Here is a 22356-nt window from a genome sequence, read left to right as displayed (position 1 = left end):
TTCAAACCGCAATTTGTATGAAAGTCAATCCTAGTTCTAACTGAAAGTCAATACTAAATTTCTAGAGATTTTGTAAATTTTATTATTTTTTTTCGTTAACAAATATAATAATCTTAAAAATAACATTAATAATATATAAAAATAATAATATAATACCAATCAAAAAGTAATTATCTTATTAAACGTATTAATAAATAAAGCTATGAATACAACCATGGCTGAACAAGAAGGTTAAATCATAGGCCCATATGATTAAAATTTTTTTATTTCGACAAAATTTTAAGATGTCAAAATCATATGTTTATGGTGATTGCAGCTCTCCAAATGACACTGCATAGCAAATGCATCTCAAACAAACTCGCGCATTCATAGCTGGAGAATTGTTCAAAGATGACTTGAGTATCTTGATAACATATTCCAGAACCAAAATACCACGCACATCAGTTTTTAGACTGCATCATAAACTGTTTTTGTTAATAGATGGCGAAGATCCATTTGACTGACTTCCATTCTTAACTTTGGTGGGTATTATAGTCTTATTTGTCTCATATCGGCGTTCCTCGGATGAATTATCCACTTCACAAACACTCATAGGTGACGCAATTAAATTTGAACCTTTATTTTTCTCTGATTTGAATTATTTTGTTCAGGACAATTGAAAGAATAAATAATTGCCACTTTTACCAATGCCAAACGGTTCTTTTATCAGCTGATTTTGACTTCTTAAAATTGTAAACAACATATTGAAATTTGTTGTTTTTGTTATCGTGATTCAACCTCCTTATTCAGCCATGAATACAACTTTAAATATCTTAAACATTTTTACATGTATAATTCCATTTCCTCCATTATGTTGGTGTCAAATAACTATTGTTTATTTCGTGATGGAATCTGAAGAGGAATATAATTACTCGTGAGCCCAAAGCAAAAACAAAATAATTTGTCTTTGTCACTCCAGATGAGTGTAGGAGAGCGCCAGAATTTGGGTAATTGAAGGAAAAGAAAAGAAACACCAAGAAACAATTAGGTTGGGTTGGATAAAACTTGGATTTATTTTGTCAGAATAAGTCTTACCAGTCTAACAATGGATCAAGAATGAACAAGGTATTTTTTACGGAAGTTGGCTTACGAAAATGTGATTCATATTAGGGCGAAAATGTTGTGGTGAAAAATATTTAAATTCGTTAAGATACTTTTCATGTACGTCAGCTTTTGGTTGCTTTATAATTGCTTACATTGTAAACCGTTCTGGGATTTGTTAGGGAATTCTAATAAAAAATGCGCGGGAAAATCGATATCACAAAAATTGTGCTAATTCGCGAATTAATTGATATTTTAACCCAAACATTTCCGCCCCCCTTGCAGTATATCTGCAAGAAAGTAATGGCATTCTTTGAACCTTATCAAAAAAAATAAAATTTTTTATGCTACATGTAACTTCATTTGGTATAATTCGAATATAGATTTCATATATTAATTACTAAAAGGATTATGTATGGAGTTTTATGTATATACGTACACATATAAGTATATTAAAATATATATAGGTATATATGTTAATAAATTTCTGTTTTTTTTTTTTTTTTTTTTTTTTTTTTTTTTTTTTTTTTTTTTTTTTTTTTTTAGGAATTCAATAAATCTTAAATTAGTGATTTTGGTTTGTTCAAATGGTTCTAAGTTATTCGTATATATTGTTTGTGCAATTATGTGAGGATATTAAAAAAAATTGGATCAGAAGCTCAAATATATTAGGTGGAATAAGAGCCGTATAGGACCCATCCGAAGATGGTGTTTTGTGCAGTTGGAAATCCCAATCTAGTCATGATGCCTTCTTGTACTATCTTTGAGAATATATCTACTCCTATAAGTATGTCAATTGATGAGGATATGTAAAAGTCTTTATCTGCCAGTACCATATTGTTAAAATTATTTTTTACTGAGGCCGGTAAAGATTGTCGGGGAGTGCGCATTGATATTCGACTATTCACTTTGAATGTTGCTTGAATTTGGTTTTCGTTGTTCAAAGCGCCAAATAATGTTAGTGGGCATATTGTCTCATTATCTAATGTAAGAGTGGTAAGCCCAAGACGATCAACTACTTTAGATGATATGGAACTTAACCGTGAGCCAGAATCTATTAAGCATCGGAGCACATATTTGCCACTTTTGGTATCGATCTTCACCAACACAGTAGGTAGTAAAATGGTTTCATTTTGTTTTAAGATGGCCGTCAATGAAGTTGAGCTTTTAGTTTTCGAATATGGATCCGTCTTTGTGGCCTCGTCTGAATTAGAAGTCGCAGCTTTAGTTGTTGTAGGTTTGGATAATTTAAGTGGTGGTGTTTTCTTATTTTGCCGTAGTTTGGGATGCTCATGCAGCAAGGAGTGGTGATGTAGTCGGCAATATCTACACCCGGTTTTCGTAAAACAGAAGCCATCGGAGTGTTTGTGAGCCAGGCAATTTCTACAGTAGCCGTACATTCTAACCACTTGCTGTCGCTTTTTAGAATTCATAGCTAAGAATTTTCGACATTTTCGTAACGGGTGAGCGCTTCTACATAGTCTGCAAATATACCTGCATTTGGCTGTACATTCCTTGGTCGACATCCTTTTTGGCATTATGGCTAGAAATTATGGGAATATTATGTTTAAAGTTCTGTTGAGATTGAGGAGTATAAGCTTGGTTGGATAGATATTTATGGAGTGCGATTTGTGATGAGGATTCTGAAGGAAGAACAACTAATTTTGTAATTGGGCGGGTTATAACCCCACGTTCAGTGCGTATATCCGCTACTCTTATACATCCGTCATTGCCTGGATGAACTTTTATGATTCTTCCTAAACGCCAAGTATTTGGTGGCAAGTTTTCCTCTCTTATAACAACGAGCATATTTTCTTGTAGATTTTCTGACGGCTTTTGCCATTTATAGCGTTTGTGCAGCTCCTTGAGATACTCCTCCTTCCATCTCGAACACAAATGTTGGTGGATAGCTTTTAATCTTTCCCATCGATTAGAAATAGAAATCGGAGTGTCGTGGATTTTGGGATCAATCGGTGCCAGTAATGGCGATCCGATTAAAAAATGGCCAGGAGTTAAAGCCGACAAGTAGGATGGATCGGATGACAATGGAGACAAGGGGCGAGAATTAAGACAAGCCTCTATACGATATAAGAGAGTTTGAAACTCCTCAAAGGTGTGTTTCACATGACCTGCAATTTTTCTGAAGTGCGACTTGAAGCTCTTCACCCCCGCTTCCCATAGTCCACCCATATGTGGAGCGCCAGGGGGTATGAAGTGCCACGTTAAATTCTGTTGTGCATAATTGGATGTAAGTGCCGCATGTGTGGTTTCGTGGAATTGCTTTGACAACAGTTTAGATGCTCCAACGAATGTGGTTCCGTTATCTGAATATAAATTTAGAGGACATCCACGGCGGGACACGAAACGACTGAAAGCGGCAAGGAAGGCAGATGTGGATAGATCCGAAGTTGCTTCTAAATGAATAGCTTTCGTGCAGAAGCAAATGAAGATGCATACATAGCCTTTTGAAGTACGACAATTTCTACCAGCATAGTTTTTAATTTCGAAAGGTCCTGCGAAATCTAATCCGGTATTAGTAAAAGGACGAGTGAACTCGGATCTTTCGGAGGGAAGAGCGGCCATTATCTGAGTTCGACATCTTCGTTTGTAGATAATACAAATTTTACAGTTATGAATCGTTGTTTTAATAAGGTTCTTTATTTTTGGTATCCAAAATTTCATTCGAACCAATCGAAGAACCAATTGGTTGCCGCCATGTAGTGATATCTGATGGACGAAACGCGTGTACAAACGAGAGAACTGACAGTTGTATGGCAGAATTACAGGATGTCTCTCATCGTATGACAAAATTGGTGATGCTACCAAACGACCGTTGGAACGAATTATTCCTTCGGAATCAAGGAATGGGTTTAAATTTATGATTGAGCTAGTGGACGATAATGGCTTACCGGCAGATAATGTCAGATATTCATGGGGGAAATGTGCCTTCTGAGTCATCAATATGAGATTTTTCTGTACCATTTGGACCTCAAACGAGGATATGCTTAACGAATTGACATTATAACTACACCGAAACCTTGGATGGGTGTTATAATAAAATCTGTACACGTAACAAATTACTCGGACAGCCTTCGGGAAACACGAAAAACGGTTGAGCACATCATCGAATTTGGGAAAAAATGAAAAATGAACCTTGATAGGTTTCTTCTCGACTTCCACAAACTCATAATCGGAATCTGTACTTTTTGGCCAAAGGTGAGAAGGGTTTTTAAGCCAATTCGGACCAATCCACCATAGCTGATTGTCCACTAAGTCTTCAGGATATACCCCTCTACTTGCCAAATCGGCAGGATTATCCTCCGATCGAACGTGAAACCATTTCGTTGCATCAACCACCTCGATTATTTTTGTAACCCTATTGGCTACAAAAGTTGCCCAAAAACATGGAGGACGGGCTAACCAAGACAATACAATTGTAGAATCGGTCCAGCAATATATGGTATAATTTTCCAACCTAAGTTGTGGGATTGCACTATCAATAAGTTCTGCCAAAAGTACCGCACCACATAATTCTAGCCTCGGAATGGACAACGTTTTTATGGGAGAAACCCTCGTCTTTGATGTTAATAAATGGGTATAAACAGAATCTCCCAACTCTATGCGAACAAATAGGGCAGCTGCGTATGCCTTTTCTGAGGCATCGCAGAAGCCGTGAAATTGGATGATACACTCAGGTGAATAATTAACCCATCTTGGAACTCTAATAGACTCTATGGATAAGTATGAGGCCTTAAATCGTTTCCAGCTGGACTGGGATTCAGGGGTAATAACTTCATCCCACTGTGTGCGATCCATCCAAATTTTCTGCATGATGATTTTTGCAATCACTATGCAAGGGGTCAACCAACCCGCTGGATCAAACAATTGGGATATTTGGGAAAGAACTTCCCTTTTCGTGTAACTGCAATCCTCAGGAAACGATTTGCTAGTAAAACAGAAACAATCGGATATCGCATCCCATCGGACGCCTAAAGTCTTGGCTGTGCTACGGTCATCTAACTCTAAAAATCCTTCGTAGAGAAGATGATCCGCCGGGAGATCTGAAATTATCTGCCTGGAGTTCGACGTCCACTTCCTCATTTCGAAACCTCCAGATCTAAGAGCGACGATAAGTTGATTCCTAGCTTGGATTGCCTCATGTACCGTGTGAGCCCCAGCTAAGGCATCATCCACGTACATTGAATGCCTAAGGATGTCACTCGCCAATGGGTAAATGGATTGAGTCTCGTCGGCTAATTGGAGGATAGTTCGAATGGCGAGGTATGGAGCGCAATTGACACCAAAAGTCACGGTATTGAGCTCATAATCCTGGATTGGATCGTTTGGACTTTTGCGGAACAATATGCGCTGAAATGAAGTGTGCCTAGGATCGACTTTGATTTGGCGGTACATCTTTGTGATATCGCCATTGAACACGAAACGAAAAAAACGCCACCGGAGAATAAGCATTACGAGATCGTTTTGGAGAACTGGACCTGTATGTAAAATGTCATTGAGACTCAACCCATTTGATGTAGCCGCTGAAGCATTAAAAACGACTCTCAATTTTGTAGTTGTACTATCGGGCTTAATTACCGCATGATGCGGTAGATAATAGTACAAATGAGACTGTGAATCGATGGGAGGATCAACTTGCGACATATGCCCCAGTTCCTGATATTCCTCGAGGACCCTCAAGTACTCCGTCTTCAAGGTTGGATTGTGTAAAAATCTTTTCTCGATACGAAACAATTGTGCCATGGCTGCTTCCCTTGAATTTCCGAGCCTCTGTTCGTTCGGAAATCCATTCTTAAAGGGAAGAGAAACTACGAAACTTCCTTGCTGATCCCTTTTCGTTGTCCGAGCATACAAATCTTCACAATATTGGTCGGAAGGCGATTTGATTTTATGTTTTGGGAGGTCTTCCACCTCCCAAAAACGTGAAATTTCCTTATCTAAGGATATTTCACAGAAATAGGAAACGACTTTTGCACTAGGCGAAGTAGCATTATGGCCAATGGGACCGGTAAGAATCCACCCAAATGCCGTTTGTTGTGCCATAAGAGATCCCAAGACATTATGTTTCATACCTGGAAGCATTATAGATGGCAGCACATCTCCCCCTATCAGTATATCAACATTTGAACATTCGAAAAATCTTGGATCGGCCAGAACAAGGTCTTTGAGATCCGAAAAAGGGAGGTGATCAAAGGTACGGGATGGTAGATTACCGGCTAAGTGTGGAACCACGAGAGCCGAGGTGGAGATCTCAAAAGTATCATCCACATATGAACGTAATGTCAATGAACACTCTCGTTGAACCGATGCAGATATGGTGTTATTCAAACCCGAGACTTGTGCGTTAGTGCGTTTGTAGGGAAGCTTAAGGGAACGGAAGAGTCTCTCAGAAATAAAAGTTCCCTCGGAACCAGAATCTATTAATGCCCTGGCCTTATACATGAGGCCATTAACGCATATCTGAACTAATGCCGTTCCTAATAGAACACCCCCAGAGGCAGAAGCAAAACACGTCTGAATGACACCACTGCCGGCCGATGTAGTGGACTGTATGGAGGAACTAATGTTTTCCGGGAGTGGCGTCGGAGCCGAACTGGTGTTTGTATTAGGATTGCCCTTTTGGGCCGTATCAGAAATTTTGTGAAGTAAAGTATTGTGTCTTTTCTTACAATGAAAGCATGAGTGCTTACTCTGACAATTCTTTACTGTGTGTACTTTTGAAAAGCAATTAAGACACAGATTACTTTTTCTTATCGTCGCCCACCGCTCATCTTGGCTCATTTTCAAGAACCGGGGGCATTGGCGAATAATATGAGATTCCCCAGGGCACAAATTACACTTAGGTTGCACGACAGTGTTCTGAAATGTTTTTACACGGCTTGGATGTGACCTGTTGTTATTCGACTTACTGTAAGACGTTTTGGTGGACCGGTCGCCGGAAGTATTCGAATTCGACTTTTTCATTTCAGAAACCGATTCTAATGTTCTGTAGCGATTCGTCAGGTAAGAATCCAAGTCCGACCACTTAGGAACAACAGTCTTGTCACTCAGTGATTGTTCCCAAATAGTAAGTGTCGATTCAGGCAAGCAATTGCAACAAATGTAAACAAAAATTGGATCCCAGCTATTTATATCAACATCATACAGCCGTAAAAGCGAAATACATGCGTTTAGATCCCTTTGTAACTTCTTGATCGAACTTCCGGATTCATTGGTAATAGGAGATAAATTAAGTAAAGTTTTAAGTTGAATATTTATAAGGACACGTCGGTTTTCGTACCTAGAACATAGGTTTTCCCAAGCAACTTTAAAGTTTTCATTAGTTAATGGGACTTTCTTTACTATCTCATTAGCTTCGCCTTGTGTGCTCTGGTTGAGGTGAAATAGCTTCTCAACTGAACTCAAACGAGAGTTTTTAATGCACACAGCAGTGAACATGTCCCTAAATGTGGGCCATGCAGCGTAGTCGCCATTGAACGTCGGTACCTCACATGGAGGCAATCTGAAACCTGACGGCGTGTTTGGTTTCAATTCACATGGACCGGAAGCTAAAGAATCCGCAATATGATTCAGACGGGTAAGACAGCGACAATATGTCAAATACGCATTTCTGTATTTGTCCTTTATAGTTTCGAGTGTGCCTGCAGATCCTTCATCGTCCTTTTCATCCTGGACACCCCCCTGAGACGCACCCATTGCCTCTTCTCTGATGTCCGCCAGACATCTCTCGTAAACCGGCCTCACTCGTTCCCAAAGAGATTTCAGTTCCTCCTTGTGAACGTTAATGGAGTGGATCGAATCTAGCGGAAATTGCTTGTCACTCAAATGAGCCTCAAACTCCACCAAATCGTCAGCCACCAAGATAAAGGCCTCAAGGGACATTATTATTATAGGACAGTACGTCAGCGAAACGAATGACAAATATCCCCAAAAAGTATAAGCTAGATTATGCCGCCAGGCACGAATTATTCGAACCAGTCAAATAAATCTCCAAAAGTTCAAAAATATACAAATTAGCTAACAAGTAAATCTCACTATATAGATCGAATATATCTGTAAGATAGGAAATCTTTGTCGCTACAATCACGAGAATTATATTTTCAACCACAGAAATAATTACAATGAAAAAATAAAAAAAGAACTTGGTTGTCGATCCCACGACTTTTTGTATTAAAATTTCTATTGATTTAATTAAAACATAATCCAGCACTTCTTGATGTATATAATTTTTCGGTGGATTTGAGTATATACTTAATGAGCAACTAAATATAATAGTCTAATTACACTGAGCAGTTTTTCCAATGATATTCGTTTGGAATGATCCTCTCTTCAATTTATTTAAATTGTGTATAGACAATCGAGTTTTCAATTCAAAAACGTGAAATTTTGCATTTATTTTCTGACTTTTTTTTTGGATTAGAACAAAATGGAGTCAACGATCTCCTCGATTAAAATTTTCAGTTTAAATAAATTGGGATTATTCTGGTTATATTTTCATTATTCATATCATGCCAGAAGATATTACAAGCATAACTACTCAGACCAAAAATAAAGCTATAATTTCATACAGTTCTAATCTTCAAAATATTTTCATGGTATGTATCCGGTCAAAATCAATGTCGAAAAGTAGGAACAATTCTTGGAGCTAAGACAAATTTTTTCTTATAGTGCAGATCGGATATGGGATGAATTATTCACATTTACCATGAATAACTATAGTTTCCTTATTTCATTTAATTCACCAATTGCAAAAATAATATCTCATAATGCCGTAAAGTAATCTATCTGTGCACAAATGTCTGGAGATCAGCTGATGCGGTCATTGACCTATATTTTAAATTGGAAAGTGTACATTCCAATATTCTACTGACCCACATTTAATTGGAAATGATGTTTTCCAGAGATTTATCAAAACAAAATAAAGAAGAAAACTATTAGGTCAAAACAAAAAAATAAAAAATGGAATTGAAACAGAACTGGTTTCAACAATTGAGTGATAGATCATTGAGTCAGAATGCTGTAGCAAAGAGATGGAGCAACGTGTATGTAGGTATGGAGTTTGTGTGACGATTAAAGAGAGTGCTTGTTAACATGGGCAAAGAGTGCTGTAGCAAAGAGATGGAGCGATGCGTATGTGTGACGATTAAAGAGAGTTTAACAGTGATGGGAGTTTAGCAGAAATACGGTTGTTAATAACATTCTATATCAAAACAGTAATGGAGCAAAATAGTGAATAACATAGCGAAACAATGTTACTGTCACTTAGTTTATAAATGTTATTAACATGATGGTTCACACATGAAATACTAAGCCCCCAAAAAACTAGAAAAGGCAGAGTGCCGCTTGAAGAACATGAAGAAATTTTCACTTACCAAGTATGAAAAAAGGGGGTGTTATTGTTTTCACGTTGGTGTAATCCTCACGTAATCCACACAAATCTCTGATATAAAATCTTGCTGGTAAATGATGCACTATGAAAATCATTTCTTAAAATATGCGCACTTCGCTATTTATTCTATAACCACTTCTATGATTTTTGCTCATCAAATATATTATTTTTACTTCATTTTTATGTATTTTCCTTTTCCTTTTTGTAAATTTTATGTAAACTTATGTTTTCCACCTGAACTACCTTCACGTGTTGGAATTTTCTTTAATTTTATCCCGCACTCTTCTTCTTATTACACAGTAGTTCCTCACCTCATTGCACTTTAAATACGAATAATACGGATAGAAAGAACCAAAATGAACCAACCTGTTTCTATGCTGCTCCACAGTAAGACACGTTGAAACTGTACTCTCTCGAGTGATTATCCAAGACACTTCTCTCAAAGTATATATATCAGATTCTATGTTTCCATATGAGCTTATCCGGCTCGAATTGGACCAATGTTTATTTCGTGATGGAATCTGAAGAGGAATATAATTACTCGTGAGCCCAAAGCAAAAACAAAATAATTTGTCTTTGTCACTCCAGATGAGTGTAGGAGAGCGCCAGAATTTGGGTAATTGAAGGAAAAGAAAAGAAACACCAAGAAACAATTAGGTTGGGTTGGATAAAACTTGGATTTATTTTGTCAGAATAAGTCTTACCAGTCTAACAATGGATCAAGAATGAACAAGGTATTTTTTACGGAAGTTGGCTTACGAAAATGTGATTCATATTAGGGCGAAAATGTTGTGGTGAAAAATATTTAAATTCGTTAAGATACTTTTCATGTACGTCAGCTTTTGGTTGCTTTATAATTGCTTACATTGTAAACCGTTCTGGGATTTGTTAGGGAATTCTAATAAAAAATGCGCGGGAAAATCGATATCACAAAAATTGTGCTAATTCGCGAATTAATTGATATTTTAACCCAAACAACTATTAATTAATATACTGGCAATTTGAAATAATTACTATCGAGGAACTTGCTGGCTTGTGTGTTAGAATAGATTCCAGCTAGAGGAAATCACAAAATATCAAACTGATGACGGGATGTAAATTGATGTAATGCACATTTTCATCCAGAAGTTCTTGATATAGGAATTGTTGCACTTTGTTTTAATTGGTTGCACCTTGTAAGTTTTCTGAAAACTTTTCTTTGTTGTTCCCTTCATCGGTTTTTCATCGGCCAACATCTTCCAAGAATATACCATCCAATGATTTTAGTTTATGTTTTCATTTCACTTTTTATTTTGGCTTACCAATTTGTATTTCTTTCAACTGACCACGTACTTCGTGATTTCCTCAAGAACGTTGGTGTTACAAAATTGTTGTTATTAAAATACTGGCAATTTTCAGGAACTTGATGACCAGATAATTGGAATAAATTTCCAGCAATTTCAATTCACAAAATAACAAATTAAACCGATGATGCGATTTAAATTAAACTATCGATGTAATGCGAATTATCATCCAGTAGTTGTTGATATGGAAAAGCATAAATACCAAGTTTTTTTGGTTGCACTTTGATTTATGGAAATTTTCTCTTCTCGATAAGCCACTATCATTTTTCATCGGCCAGCCTCTTAATGTGTCCAAGAATCAGTATCCAAATATTTTAGTTGTCTGCAAAGAGATTTGATTTTAGTGACTTTCTTAAAGTTTTCATTTCTTGTTTTAGTTTTACTTACCAATTATTATAAACAATTTCAATTGATTATTAAAAAATTTCCACATTTTTGTATTTCTTCCACGAACTTTTTGTCCAAAGTAGTATTGAAAACCATATGGTTTTTTAGTTGCATTTCAGGGTAGTGTTTTGTCAAAGTTTTCTCCAATTATCTTCAACACATTTTCAAAGTTTTCGTCAACATTTTGTCAAATTGGTTATAATTCGCAAACAATTTGAAGATGTATTGAAGATGAGCTGTTTCATGTCAAGTTGAATTTATATTGAAAATGATATTTACCCTCAAACTGAAAAGGTGTTGCATTTGAAAAACGCTCATCCTGTGCAGCGTTGCCAATTTAGCTTTTTTCCCGCTAGATTTGGCTTTTTTGAAGACGTTTAGCGGGAAAAAAAATGCATTTAGCTTTTTTTCTGGCTTTTTTTCATGACCCTTTTAGCTATTTTTGGCTTTTTTTTATTTTCGACATGTTTCTATTGAAATATGGATAAATCGGCGTTTTTATCTAAGCCTTGCTGCAAGTATAAGGGTTTCCACATATTTCAAAGCTCAGTTGAAACATTAATAATGAGTCCAGCCATTATGCGGGCATTTTTGTAGCAAATACACCTTGTTGTAAAGTTTTTTCATTATATACATAAAAGTTATCGTAAACTTTAAATCTACTATTACCATACAAATTTGTTAGATAAACTGTCAGTAAATTATTGGGAATATCATCATTTGACTCCTTTATCCTTTTTGTGTTATTATAATATTCTAAAGCTATTACGATATTACTAAATTAAAATAGTAGATGTGAATAGCTTTGTGCACTGAAAAACTATTGTCGTCTCCTTAAAATACGAACGCGAATTTTGGTTATAATAGCATTTGTGAATTTCTTTTACATAAACTGTTTTCATTGTCCAAAAGACGATAAAATTGTTTAGTCCTTATAATTGAGTGATTCAACTTAAAAATGGGTATGTTTTCATGAAAGAAGGAAGAATTAATGAAATAGTCTTTAAATGTGAGGAGTTTTTGCATCTTAACCACAAACCAAAATAGCGTTCAAAAATAGAAGATGTTTTTCAACACTTTATTTTAAAAACATATATATACAATAATTTCTACTTGAAGTCGAGTCTGAATCTGGAAATTTAAGTTGGCGTTAGCACGTTTTTAAATCACTTTGATAGCTCATGAAGAAAAGGAAAATGTTTTTACTGGGAAATGTAAACTATATGTATTTTCTACAATTTAAATAAAAGTAATGTATTTCGAATTTTTCACAATTTCAAATCCAAACTAAAATTTTATTTAAAAAAATGACAAATCATTTTTTTACCAAATCCAAAGCATGCTTAGATCATTTAATATTTTAAAATAACAAGTAAATAAAATAGAGGTGTGGGGAAGGTAGCTTCCACAAAACGAAGGACTTCCAGTAAAAAATTTGTGATACTAATCAAAATGTATCGAATACTCAAACAGAGCTAATATGCCTTAGATATTGTTACAGTCTCACAGAAGTGGAATTAAAATGAAAATAATATGCATTGTAAGTGAAATAAAGCCTTTAAGTTTGTTAAATTTCAATCAAAAATGTGACTTTTGATACAAAAAAGTTAGCTTTTTTTCTAGCTATTTTTTAACATTTTTTAGCTTTTTTAGCTATTTTTTTGGGCAAATCTAGCGGTTTTTGGTGAAACAATTCTGGCAACGCTGATCCTGTGTTTATTGGGCTATTATAGTTATCATGCGTTTTTAGTGATCAGGTGGCAACACATGTCGTTACATCTTGTCATTTTCATCGTAGTGATGAAGATCGAATTATAACCGGTTGATCTTAATAAAAATAAAGTCTCAACATTTTAATGATTTGGTGGCGAAACATAATTTTCCAGGCTAAATTAATTTATACAGAATACATTACTCATAATATACAATCATTTTAAAGTTAGTCAATATGTTAGTATCGATATTAGTATTAATCGAACCGGATTGTATTCGAATATAAAGTCTATTGTTATTAAAAACACATCACTAATGTAATGGAATTCATCTATTTAATTTCTCGAGTTTAGTTTAGTTTAAGATGACGTTAAATTTACATAATATTGGTAGGTATGAATTTTGTAGGTCTATTTCTACAGTTCTCTTATTTGAATTAGTATTTTGAAAAATGGCATTAAAATATGGTTTTTATAAGAAAAAGATCGCCCATTTTATACGCATTGACATATAATGATATACAAAATAGCATAAAACAGCGATAAATTAATAGGTATTGCCCAAAAAAAAGCATTTTGCAATTTTATCAAAGAGTTAAAGAAGGGTACATCCTACAATAAATTTTTACAATTTACCAAAGATTTGTTAAAGGTTTGGTAAGCTATTAATCGTTTATGAATGCTATTTTTCACGAAATAGTTTATCATTCTTTATAAACGTCAATTAACTTTTTATGAATACGGCTGTAATTGTTTTTAACGTTTGAAGTTTTATAATGTGTACCATTTTACTATTGTCCATTTGACTGGAGAGACTTTTTAATTTTATTCGATGCCATGTGCCGTTAAGACCTTGGTTGTAGAGTCACTGAAAACAAAGACAAAACTCATTATTTGATGTGATGAAAATTCACATTATAGTATTTGGGGAAGTAGTGATACTAATGCAAGGGGAGAGTCGCTAATAGAATTTATTTTGCGTACTAACCTGGTAGTTTGCAATAAGGGAGATGCACCAACCTTCGTCACCAAAAATAGGTAAGAGGTTTTGGACGTCACATTGGCCTCTCCGGAACTGAATGATAAGATATCTGAGTGGCAAGTTATGAGGGAACATAGCATCTCAGATCATCGTTACATCAGTTTCAAATTGACTGTTCGTACTTCAAAGACCATACTTCCGGCAAATGTGAGGAAAGCTGATTGGAATAGGTATAGGGATACTTTCAATATGGTTATACCAGAAATACCAGAGATAAATATAAGCACTGTGCAGGATGTCGAAAAAACCGTGGAGCGGATTTCAAAGGCTTTCAACATCTCAGTAAGGGCTGCATGCCCTAGAGGAAAGCCAAGGGGGAAAATCGACCGCCATGGTGGTCTACGGAGTTAAGTAATATGAGGAAATCCTGCAGGAAACTCTTTAACAAAGCAATGTCCGCAAGAGCTCCGGAGGATTGGCTCACTTACAAGATGAATCTGAGAGGATATAAACGAGAACTGAGAAGGGCTCAGCATAACTCTTGCAATGATTACTGTAGCAGTATTGAGAATACGTCCGAGGCTTCCAGACTACGGAAGGTACTAGCATCCACTAACTCCGCTCCAGGTTTCATTAAAACATCGGAGGACAATTGGACAACGTCCAGTGAGGAGACGTTGGAGGTACTTTTGGACACACATTTTCCCGGAAATCAGACAGTTGAACCATGTTCTGGCGGTGCAACAGAGTCTCAGCGGTCATTTCCTATCGATGAAATTGTATCGGAATCTAGAATAAAATGGACTTTAAATAGTTTTGGGCCATTCAAATCCCCCGGACCTGATAGAATTACTCCGAATTATAAGCAGTGACTGATAGAAATATCCCTTGGTTGACGGTGATATATAAAGGATGTATAAACTTAGCATATATATTCCAGAAAAGTGATGGGAAACAAAAGTAGTTTTCATAACGTCCAGCAATAGCCGTTTCAATAACGTCCATCCGAGCTCGATATTAGATGGACTGACAACTCTGAATGTTGATTCAGATATACTTATGGCCAGTTTCTCATCCTCCGATTAATTTTAATCGGTGGATAGACCTCCGGTTAGTAAAATTTTTGTATGGGATCAGCTGTTTTATCGACACGACAAATAATAACAAGACATTGAGAAACTGGCCCTTAGGCTGTTAGACCAACTTCTAAAAGATAAGCAAATACTTATACGACACTATCTTGTATTTGTTACCCCTTAATAAGATTTTATGGCCACGCATTTGCAGCACATTGGTGCGTTATCAGGTACCGCAGCATATGTAATGCGTTTTTATTTTAATTGCTTGCCATAAACCATATCAATCCTAAATACACATATCGCAGATAGTGCATGTTTAGAAATCTAAACAGTATGTGAACAGAGGCCCTCCCCAAGGAGGAGTTTTATCACCTCTTCTTTGGAATGTTGCTATAAACAACCTTCTAGTTTCCCTAGAAAAAGAAAGGATGACTGAGAAATGGGCGAAAGAGAATAGTCTTGTGGTAAATCCTGCACAAACAGAACTAGTCATGTACTGCAAAAATCGCAAAACCCCCACGGTTAAGCCCATATCCTTAGAGGGTACCATTAGCGTAGCTAGACTGTTTTCCTAGGGGGGCTACTAGCTAAAAATTTATAGACTGAACTTATAGGTTCAATTATTGTTTTATTTCATAAAAAAGAATACAAAAATAGACATCAAAATAATATATAATAAAGCAACTAAAAGTAGTTCCACTTTTCCCAGCAAAAAATTGGGATTTGTTTTAGAGGCACAACTTTCAAAGCACTTCCAAATATTTCCTCACAAAGAAGTTAATTATATTAACTACACAGGAAGTTTTTTACTTCAGTTTTTTCATATTTTAATGCGTAATTTTTGTTTTCTTTTTTCAAATAGTTAAAAAAAAAGAGTAAGAATAAATAAAATGGTAAAAATTATTCAAATTTTGCAACAAAAATGCTAAATCCATTAAAAAGGGCGATACGGTCAAAATTTGGTCAATATAAACTTGACGTATTTCTTTCAATTTTGCATTTAAAAAACCTGAACACCCCTCATTTTGAAGGTGTGTGTGTAGAATGTTGCTCCTATTTTGATTTTGGAATTCACTCTTCAGTTGTCAAAATGCCGTCCAAGCAAGAAGAGCAGCGTATCAAAATTTTGCTCGCGCATCGCGAAAATCCGAGCTACTCGCACGCAAAGCTGGCAAAATCGCAAAAAGTTACCAAATCAACCGTTACAATTGTAATTAAAGTGTTTAGGGAACGTTTGTCGACAGCCCGGAAGTCTGGATCGGGGATAAATCGAAAACCGGAAGCCGCTGAGACGACAAAGAGTTGCCGGTAGTTTCAAGCGAAACCCTAACCTCTCTCTCCGAGATGCCGCAAATAAGCTGGGTGTATCGTCTACAACCGTGCATCGAGCCAAAAAAACGAGCCGCACTATCGACTTACAAGAAGGTAGTGACTCCAAATCGCGATGATAAACAAAATACGACGGCCAAAGCGCGATCCCGGAGGCTGTACACGACGATGCTGACGAAGTTTGACTGCGTGGTAATGGACGACGAAACCTACGTCAAAGCCGACTACAAGCAGCTTCCGAGACAGGAGTTTTATACGGCAAAAGGAAGGGGAAAGGTAGCAGATATTTTCAAGCACATAAAACTGTCAAAGTTCGCAAAGAAATATCTGGTTTGGCAAGCCATCTGTACCTGTGGCTTGAAAAGCAGCATTTTCATAGCTTCCGGGACTGTCAACCAAGAAATTTACGTGAAAGAGTGTGTGAATAAACGTCTGCTGCCTTTCCTGAAGAAACACGGTTGTTCCGTACTGTTTTGGCCGGATTTGGCATCTTGCCATTACGGTAAAAAGGCCATGGAGTGGTACGCCGCCAACAACGTGCAGGTGGTTCCCAAGGACAAGAACCCTCCCAACACGCCAGAGCTCCGCCCAATTGAGAAATACTGGGCTATTGTCAAGTGGAACCTAAAGAAGACCAAAAAACTGCTAAGGACGAGCAGCAGTTCAAGGCAAACTGGCTTTCTGCGGCGAAGAAGGTGGACAAGGTGGCTGTAGAAAATCTGATGGCAGGTGTCAAGCGTGAGGCCCGGCAATTCGGATTTGGAAAAGCGAAAGCCTAACTGAATATTTTTCCTGAATTTTATACTAATTGAACTTGAAAAAGAAATTTAATTTGATTTTTTAAATAAACGATTTCACCGATTTACACGCTCCCTTGACCAAATTTTGACCGTATCACCCTTTAGAAAAATCGATAATTTTTGAAAATATTCAAACAAGCGTTAGAATGCATTAAAATCATAAAAAATATAAAAATTATTATAAATTAATGATTCTTGAAGCTCGAGGTCTTTATAAATATTTATATAATTCTAACAAAAGGTCGACCAAAAATCTAATAAAAAACGAATAAATAAAAATTATTTATTTGGGAAAATATCACACAATTTTTTAATTCACATTCAAAACTCTGAATTCGGAGCACACCGTAAGAAGTGATGCAAATTTATTGCAACGCCTGTTGAAACGGTGGACATTCGTTCTATGACGAGTTTCTATTACATTAATCGCTTCTCCGCCAATTTTGCACCACTTCGGACCCAAAAAGAACATTTTCATTTCTTTTTTGTCGACTCTTTTTTGCAGCATTATTAAGATATTAATTTATGAAAGAATAGTTTTAATACCAATTACTATTTTTTAATTAAGATGACTAAACCAGACTAAACAATATAATAAAGGAGCTTATTTATTATTCAACTAAACCATAAGTTCAATCACAGAGGAGTTTTATCACCTCTTCTTTGGAATGTTGCTATAAACAACCTTCTAGTTTCCCTAGAAAAAGAAAGGATGACTGAGAAATGGGCGAAAGAGAATAGTCTTGGGGTAAATCCTGCACAAACAGAACTAGTCATGTACTGCAAAAATCGCAAAACCCCCACGGTTAAGCCCATATCCTTAGAGGGTACCATTAGCGTAGCTAGACTGTTTTCCTAGGGGGGCTACTAGCTAAAAATTTATAGACTGAACTTATAGGTTCAATTATTGTTTTATTTCATAAAAAAGAATACAAAAATAGACATCAAAATAATATATAATAAAGCAACTAAAAGTAGTTCCACTTTTCCCAGCAAAAAATTGGGATTTGTTTTAGAGGCACAACTTTCAAAGCACTTCCAAATATTTCCTCACAAAGAAGTTAATTATATTAACTACACAGGAAGTTTTTTACTTCAGTTTTTTCATATTTTAATGCGTAATTTTTGTTTTCTTTTTTCAAATAGTTAAAAAAAAGAGTAAGAATAAATAAAATGGTAAAAATTATTCAAATTTTGCCACAAAAATGCTAAATCCATTAAAAAGGGTGATACGGTCAAAATTTGGTCAATATAAACTTGACGTATTTCTTTCAATTTTGCATTTAAAAAACCTGAACACCCCTCATTTTGAAGGTGTGTGTGTAGAATGTTGCTCCTATTTTGATTTTGGAATTCACTCTTCAGTTGTCAAAATGCCGTCCAAGCAAGAAGAGCAGCGTATCAAAATTTTGCTCGCGCATCGCGAAAATCCGAGCTACTCGCACGCAAAGCTGGCAAAATCGCAAAAAGTTACCAAATCAACCGTTACAATTGTAATTAAAGTGTTTAGGGAACGTTTGTCGACAGCCAGGAAGTCTGGATCGGGGATAAATCGAAAACCGGAAGCCGCTGAGACGACAAAGAGAGTTGCCGGTAGTTTCAAGCGAAACCCTAACCTCTCTCTCCGAGATGCCGCAAATAAGCTGGGTGTATCCTCTACAACCGTGCATCGAGCCAAAAAAACGAGCCGGACTATCGACTTACAAGAAGGTAGTGACTCCAAATCGCGATGATAAACAAAATACGACGGCCAAAGCGCGATCCCGGAGGCTGTACACGACGATGCTGACGAAGTTTGACTGAGTGGTAATGGACGACGAAACCTACGTCAAAGCCGACTACAAGCAGCTTCCGAGACAGGAGTTTTATACGGCAAAAGGAAGGGGAAAGGTAGCAGATATTTTCAAGCACATAAAACTGTCAAAGTTCGCAAAGAAATATCTGGTTTGGCAAGCCATCTGTACCTGTGGCTTGAAAAGCAGCATTTTCATAGCTTCCGGGACTGTCAACCAAGAAATTTACGTGAAAGAGTGTGTGAATAAACGTCTGCTGCCTTTCCTGAAGAAACACGGTTGTTCCGTACTGTTTTGGCCGGATTTGGCATCTTGCCATTACGGTAAAAAGGCCATGGAGTGGTACGCCGCCAACAACGTGCAGGTGGTTCCCAAGGACAAGAACCCTCCCAACACGCCAGAGCTCCGCCCAATTGAGAAATACTGGGCTATTGTCAAGTGGAACCTAAAGAAGACCAAAAAACTGCTAAGGACGAGCAGCAGTTCAAGGCAAACTGGCTTTCTGCGGCGAAGAAGGTGGACAAGGTGGCTGTAGAAAATCTGATGGCAGGTGTCAAGCGTGAGGCCCGGCAATTCGGATTTGGAAAAGCGAAAGCCTAACTGAATATTTTTCCTGAATTTTATACTAATTGAACTTGAAAAAGAAATTTAATTTGATTTTTTAAATAAACGATTTCACCGATTTACACGCTCCCTTGACCAAATTTTGACCGTATCACCCTTTAGAAAAATCGATAATTTTTGAAAATATTCAAACAAGCGTTAGAATGCATTAAAATCATAAAAAATATAAAAATTAATGATTCTTGAAGCTCGAGGTCTTTATAAATATTTATATAATTCTAACAAAAGGTCGACCAAAAATCTAATAAAAAACGAATAAATAAAAATTATTTATTTGGGAAAATATCACACAATTTTTTAATTCACATTCAAAACTCTGAATTCGGAGCACACCGTAAGAAGTGATGCAAATTTATTGCAACGCCTGTTGAAACGGTGGACATTCGTTCTATGACGAGTTTCTATTACATTAATCGCTTCTCCGCCAATTTTGCACCACTTCGGACCCAAAAAGAACATTTTCATTTCTTTTTTGTCGACTCTTTTTTGCAGCATTATTAAGATATTAATTTATGAAAGAATAGTTTTAATACCAATTACTATTTTTTAATTAAGATGACTAAACCAGACTAAACAATATAATAAAGGAGCTTATTTATTATTCAACTAAACCATAAGTTCAATCACAGCTCTATTTCATAAATATCAGACTTCAAACATTGCCATCTGCAACTGCTACCACAACCCAAGTAATTCGATTGTGCATGAAAGTCTTTAGCGGAATTTTGTGCGGTTGTATATACTTGTTTAATTTTTATAAAAATGTAAAATCGTAAATAGGTTTTCAAATTCTGGGGGGCCTACATTTTTTCTGGGGGGGTCTAAGCCCCCTCCCAAGAGGCCTTACTACGCTTATGGGGGGTACTGAAATTCCCTTTGGTAAGTATACAAAATACCTCGGCGTTATTTTGGACAGGAAGCTGAACTTTAAGCTTAAGCAACGGTAGCTTTGTACTCGTGTAAAAAGGCAAAGGAAAAAAGTGCGGACTTAAACCGAAAATTGTGCATTGGCTATACACGGCAGTGGTTAGACCTGTAATGCTATATGGTGTTATAGTCTGGTTGCCAGCACTTCATCAGCCGACAAGTTTAGATAAAGTTCAACGTATGGCTTGCTTGCGTATCTCAGGCCCATTCAGTAAGACAGGAACAGATTCTCTTAATGTCATGCCGCATTTATTGCCTTTAGACATTTTGGCCAAACAGTCAGCATCAACAACGGTTGTGCGGTTGTGCGAGCTATCGCTGTGGTCGGAAAAAAGGTAGGTCACAGTTCGATCTTCAAAATAATGCCAGATGTGCCAAACGTAGTGGATTACATTCTGGCGAAACCACTTTTCGACAAAGAGTTTGAAACTCTAATTCCCAACAGTGAGGCGTGGTGCACACAGACCCCGTGGTTGCGGAGTATATTCTAATGACCTGGAACTTTGAATAGCGAAAATATTACCTAATCACTGTAGTGTTTTTCAGGCTGAAATATTAGCAATAAGAGAGGTGGTGAATTGGTTGAGAAGTAATGTTCCAACGAATGTCGGCATTAATATATACTCAGACAGTCAATCTGCGATAAAATCCTTGGATTCTGTGTTTCTTAACTCGAAAACGGCCATCGACTGCCGCAAATCTCTCAACGAGATGGCTGAGCAGTCCAATATTCACCCAATATGGGTGCCTGGCCATAGGAACATATCGGGGAACTGCGAATCGGATGAGTTAGCAAGGCTAAGAACTACCTTACATATTCCTGGGGAACTAGAATCTGTTGGTATGGCTCTGGCTACCTGCAAGCTCTTACTGCGTGAGAAGGCTGTTATAATGGCAAATGTTCGACACAAAGCAAATATGGCCCCATGTAGACTTAAAGTGCACACTAGATATGCTAGTGTTCTCAAGAAGTCAGATTTCACTCCTGATATCTGTTATAACGGGTCGCTGATCATGATGCGGAGTAAAAGGAATCAATTAAACATCTCTTGTGTGACTATCCTGCATTTTGTGTAAGGCGTAAAGGGCATATATCTTTAGATTACAGGCGGATCTGGAAAACGTTAACTTAAGCAGTCCGCTAATGTTTTTGGAACAATCTGGTTGGTTCAACAGAAGAAAATAATCGAGAAGGTTCAGCGGTTAAAACTAGATGTGCCCATATGTAATAGGTACTTTTAGTTAACCCTTTCACTACCGAAATAAACATAATGTTAAAAACTTTAATTTTTCTTCTGTTTTTACTTGTACTAACAGCATGTAGAACAAAACTTGGCATTTTGAAACCCACCTCAATTACTTCAAGAGCTATATGAGCTTGTTCTGAAAACTTGATTCTTGAATTGTGACCAAATGGCCTTACGAAAATAAGAGCTATTTGACCTATAATATTCCCAGCAAAAAAAATTGGAAGTTGTTCCACAAACATTTCTTTTAAAGCCCATCCCAGAATCACCCATCGATTTTTTTCAACTTCCGGTGCAGTCCTTTTGGACAAGTCCACAAACATTTCTTCTAAAGCGCATCGTGGGATCCCCCAATGATTTTTTTCCACTTCCGATGCAGTTCTTTTGGACAAGTGCACAAATATTTCTTCTAAAGCCCAACTTGGGATCCCCCAATGATTTTTTTTCTTCCGATGCAGTCCTTGTGGACAAGTATTAGAAAGAACGCAACCAGGCAATTTTAAGTGAAAATTTTGTACAATTAAATTTTACAAAAAAATTGCAAACTAATAAAAAAACTAAAAAAAATAGAAAATTAATAAAAAAATAAAAAAAAAAAATTTCATCTCCGCTGGGATTTGAAGTTCTTTTGAGAAGGTTTTGCAAA

The 22356-nt window shown here is 36.5% G+C and overlaps 1 protein-coding gene and 1 long non-coding RNA gene across 2 annotated transcripts; both read right to left on the bottom strand.

Moving 5' to 3' along the window:
* Positions 1-2553: 2553 nt before the first annotated feature.
* LOC142224614 (uncharacterized) lies at positions 2554-7980 on the bottom strand. Its single transcript, XM_075294395.1, has one exon. The coding sequence runs from the start codon at positions 7978-7980 to the stop codon at positions 2554-2556; it is 5427 nt and encodes a 1808-aa protein (XP_075150510.1).
* Positions 7981-10541: 2561 nt separating this feature from the next.
* LOC142227636 (uncharacterized) lies at positions 10542-11502 on the bottom strand. Its single transcript, XR_012719932.1, has 3 exons — positions 11218-11502; positions 10789-11152; positions 10542-10722 (listed from the first exon to the last, which is right to left on the bottom strand). It is a non-coding gene; the product is annotated as an uncharacterized LOC142227636 (long non-coding RNA).
* Positions 11503-22356: the final 10854 nt, after the last annotated feature.

Source organism: Haematobia irritans, chromosome 2 (assembly GCF_050003625.1).
Source record: "Haematobia irritans isolate KBUSLIRL chromosome 2, ASM5000362v1, whole genome shotgun sequence".
NCBI lineage: Eukaryota > Metazoa > Arthropoda > Insecta > Diptera > Muscidae > Haematobia > Haematobia irritans.
This window is presented reverse-complemented; position numbering and strand designations above follow the sequence as displayed.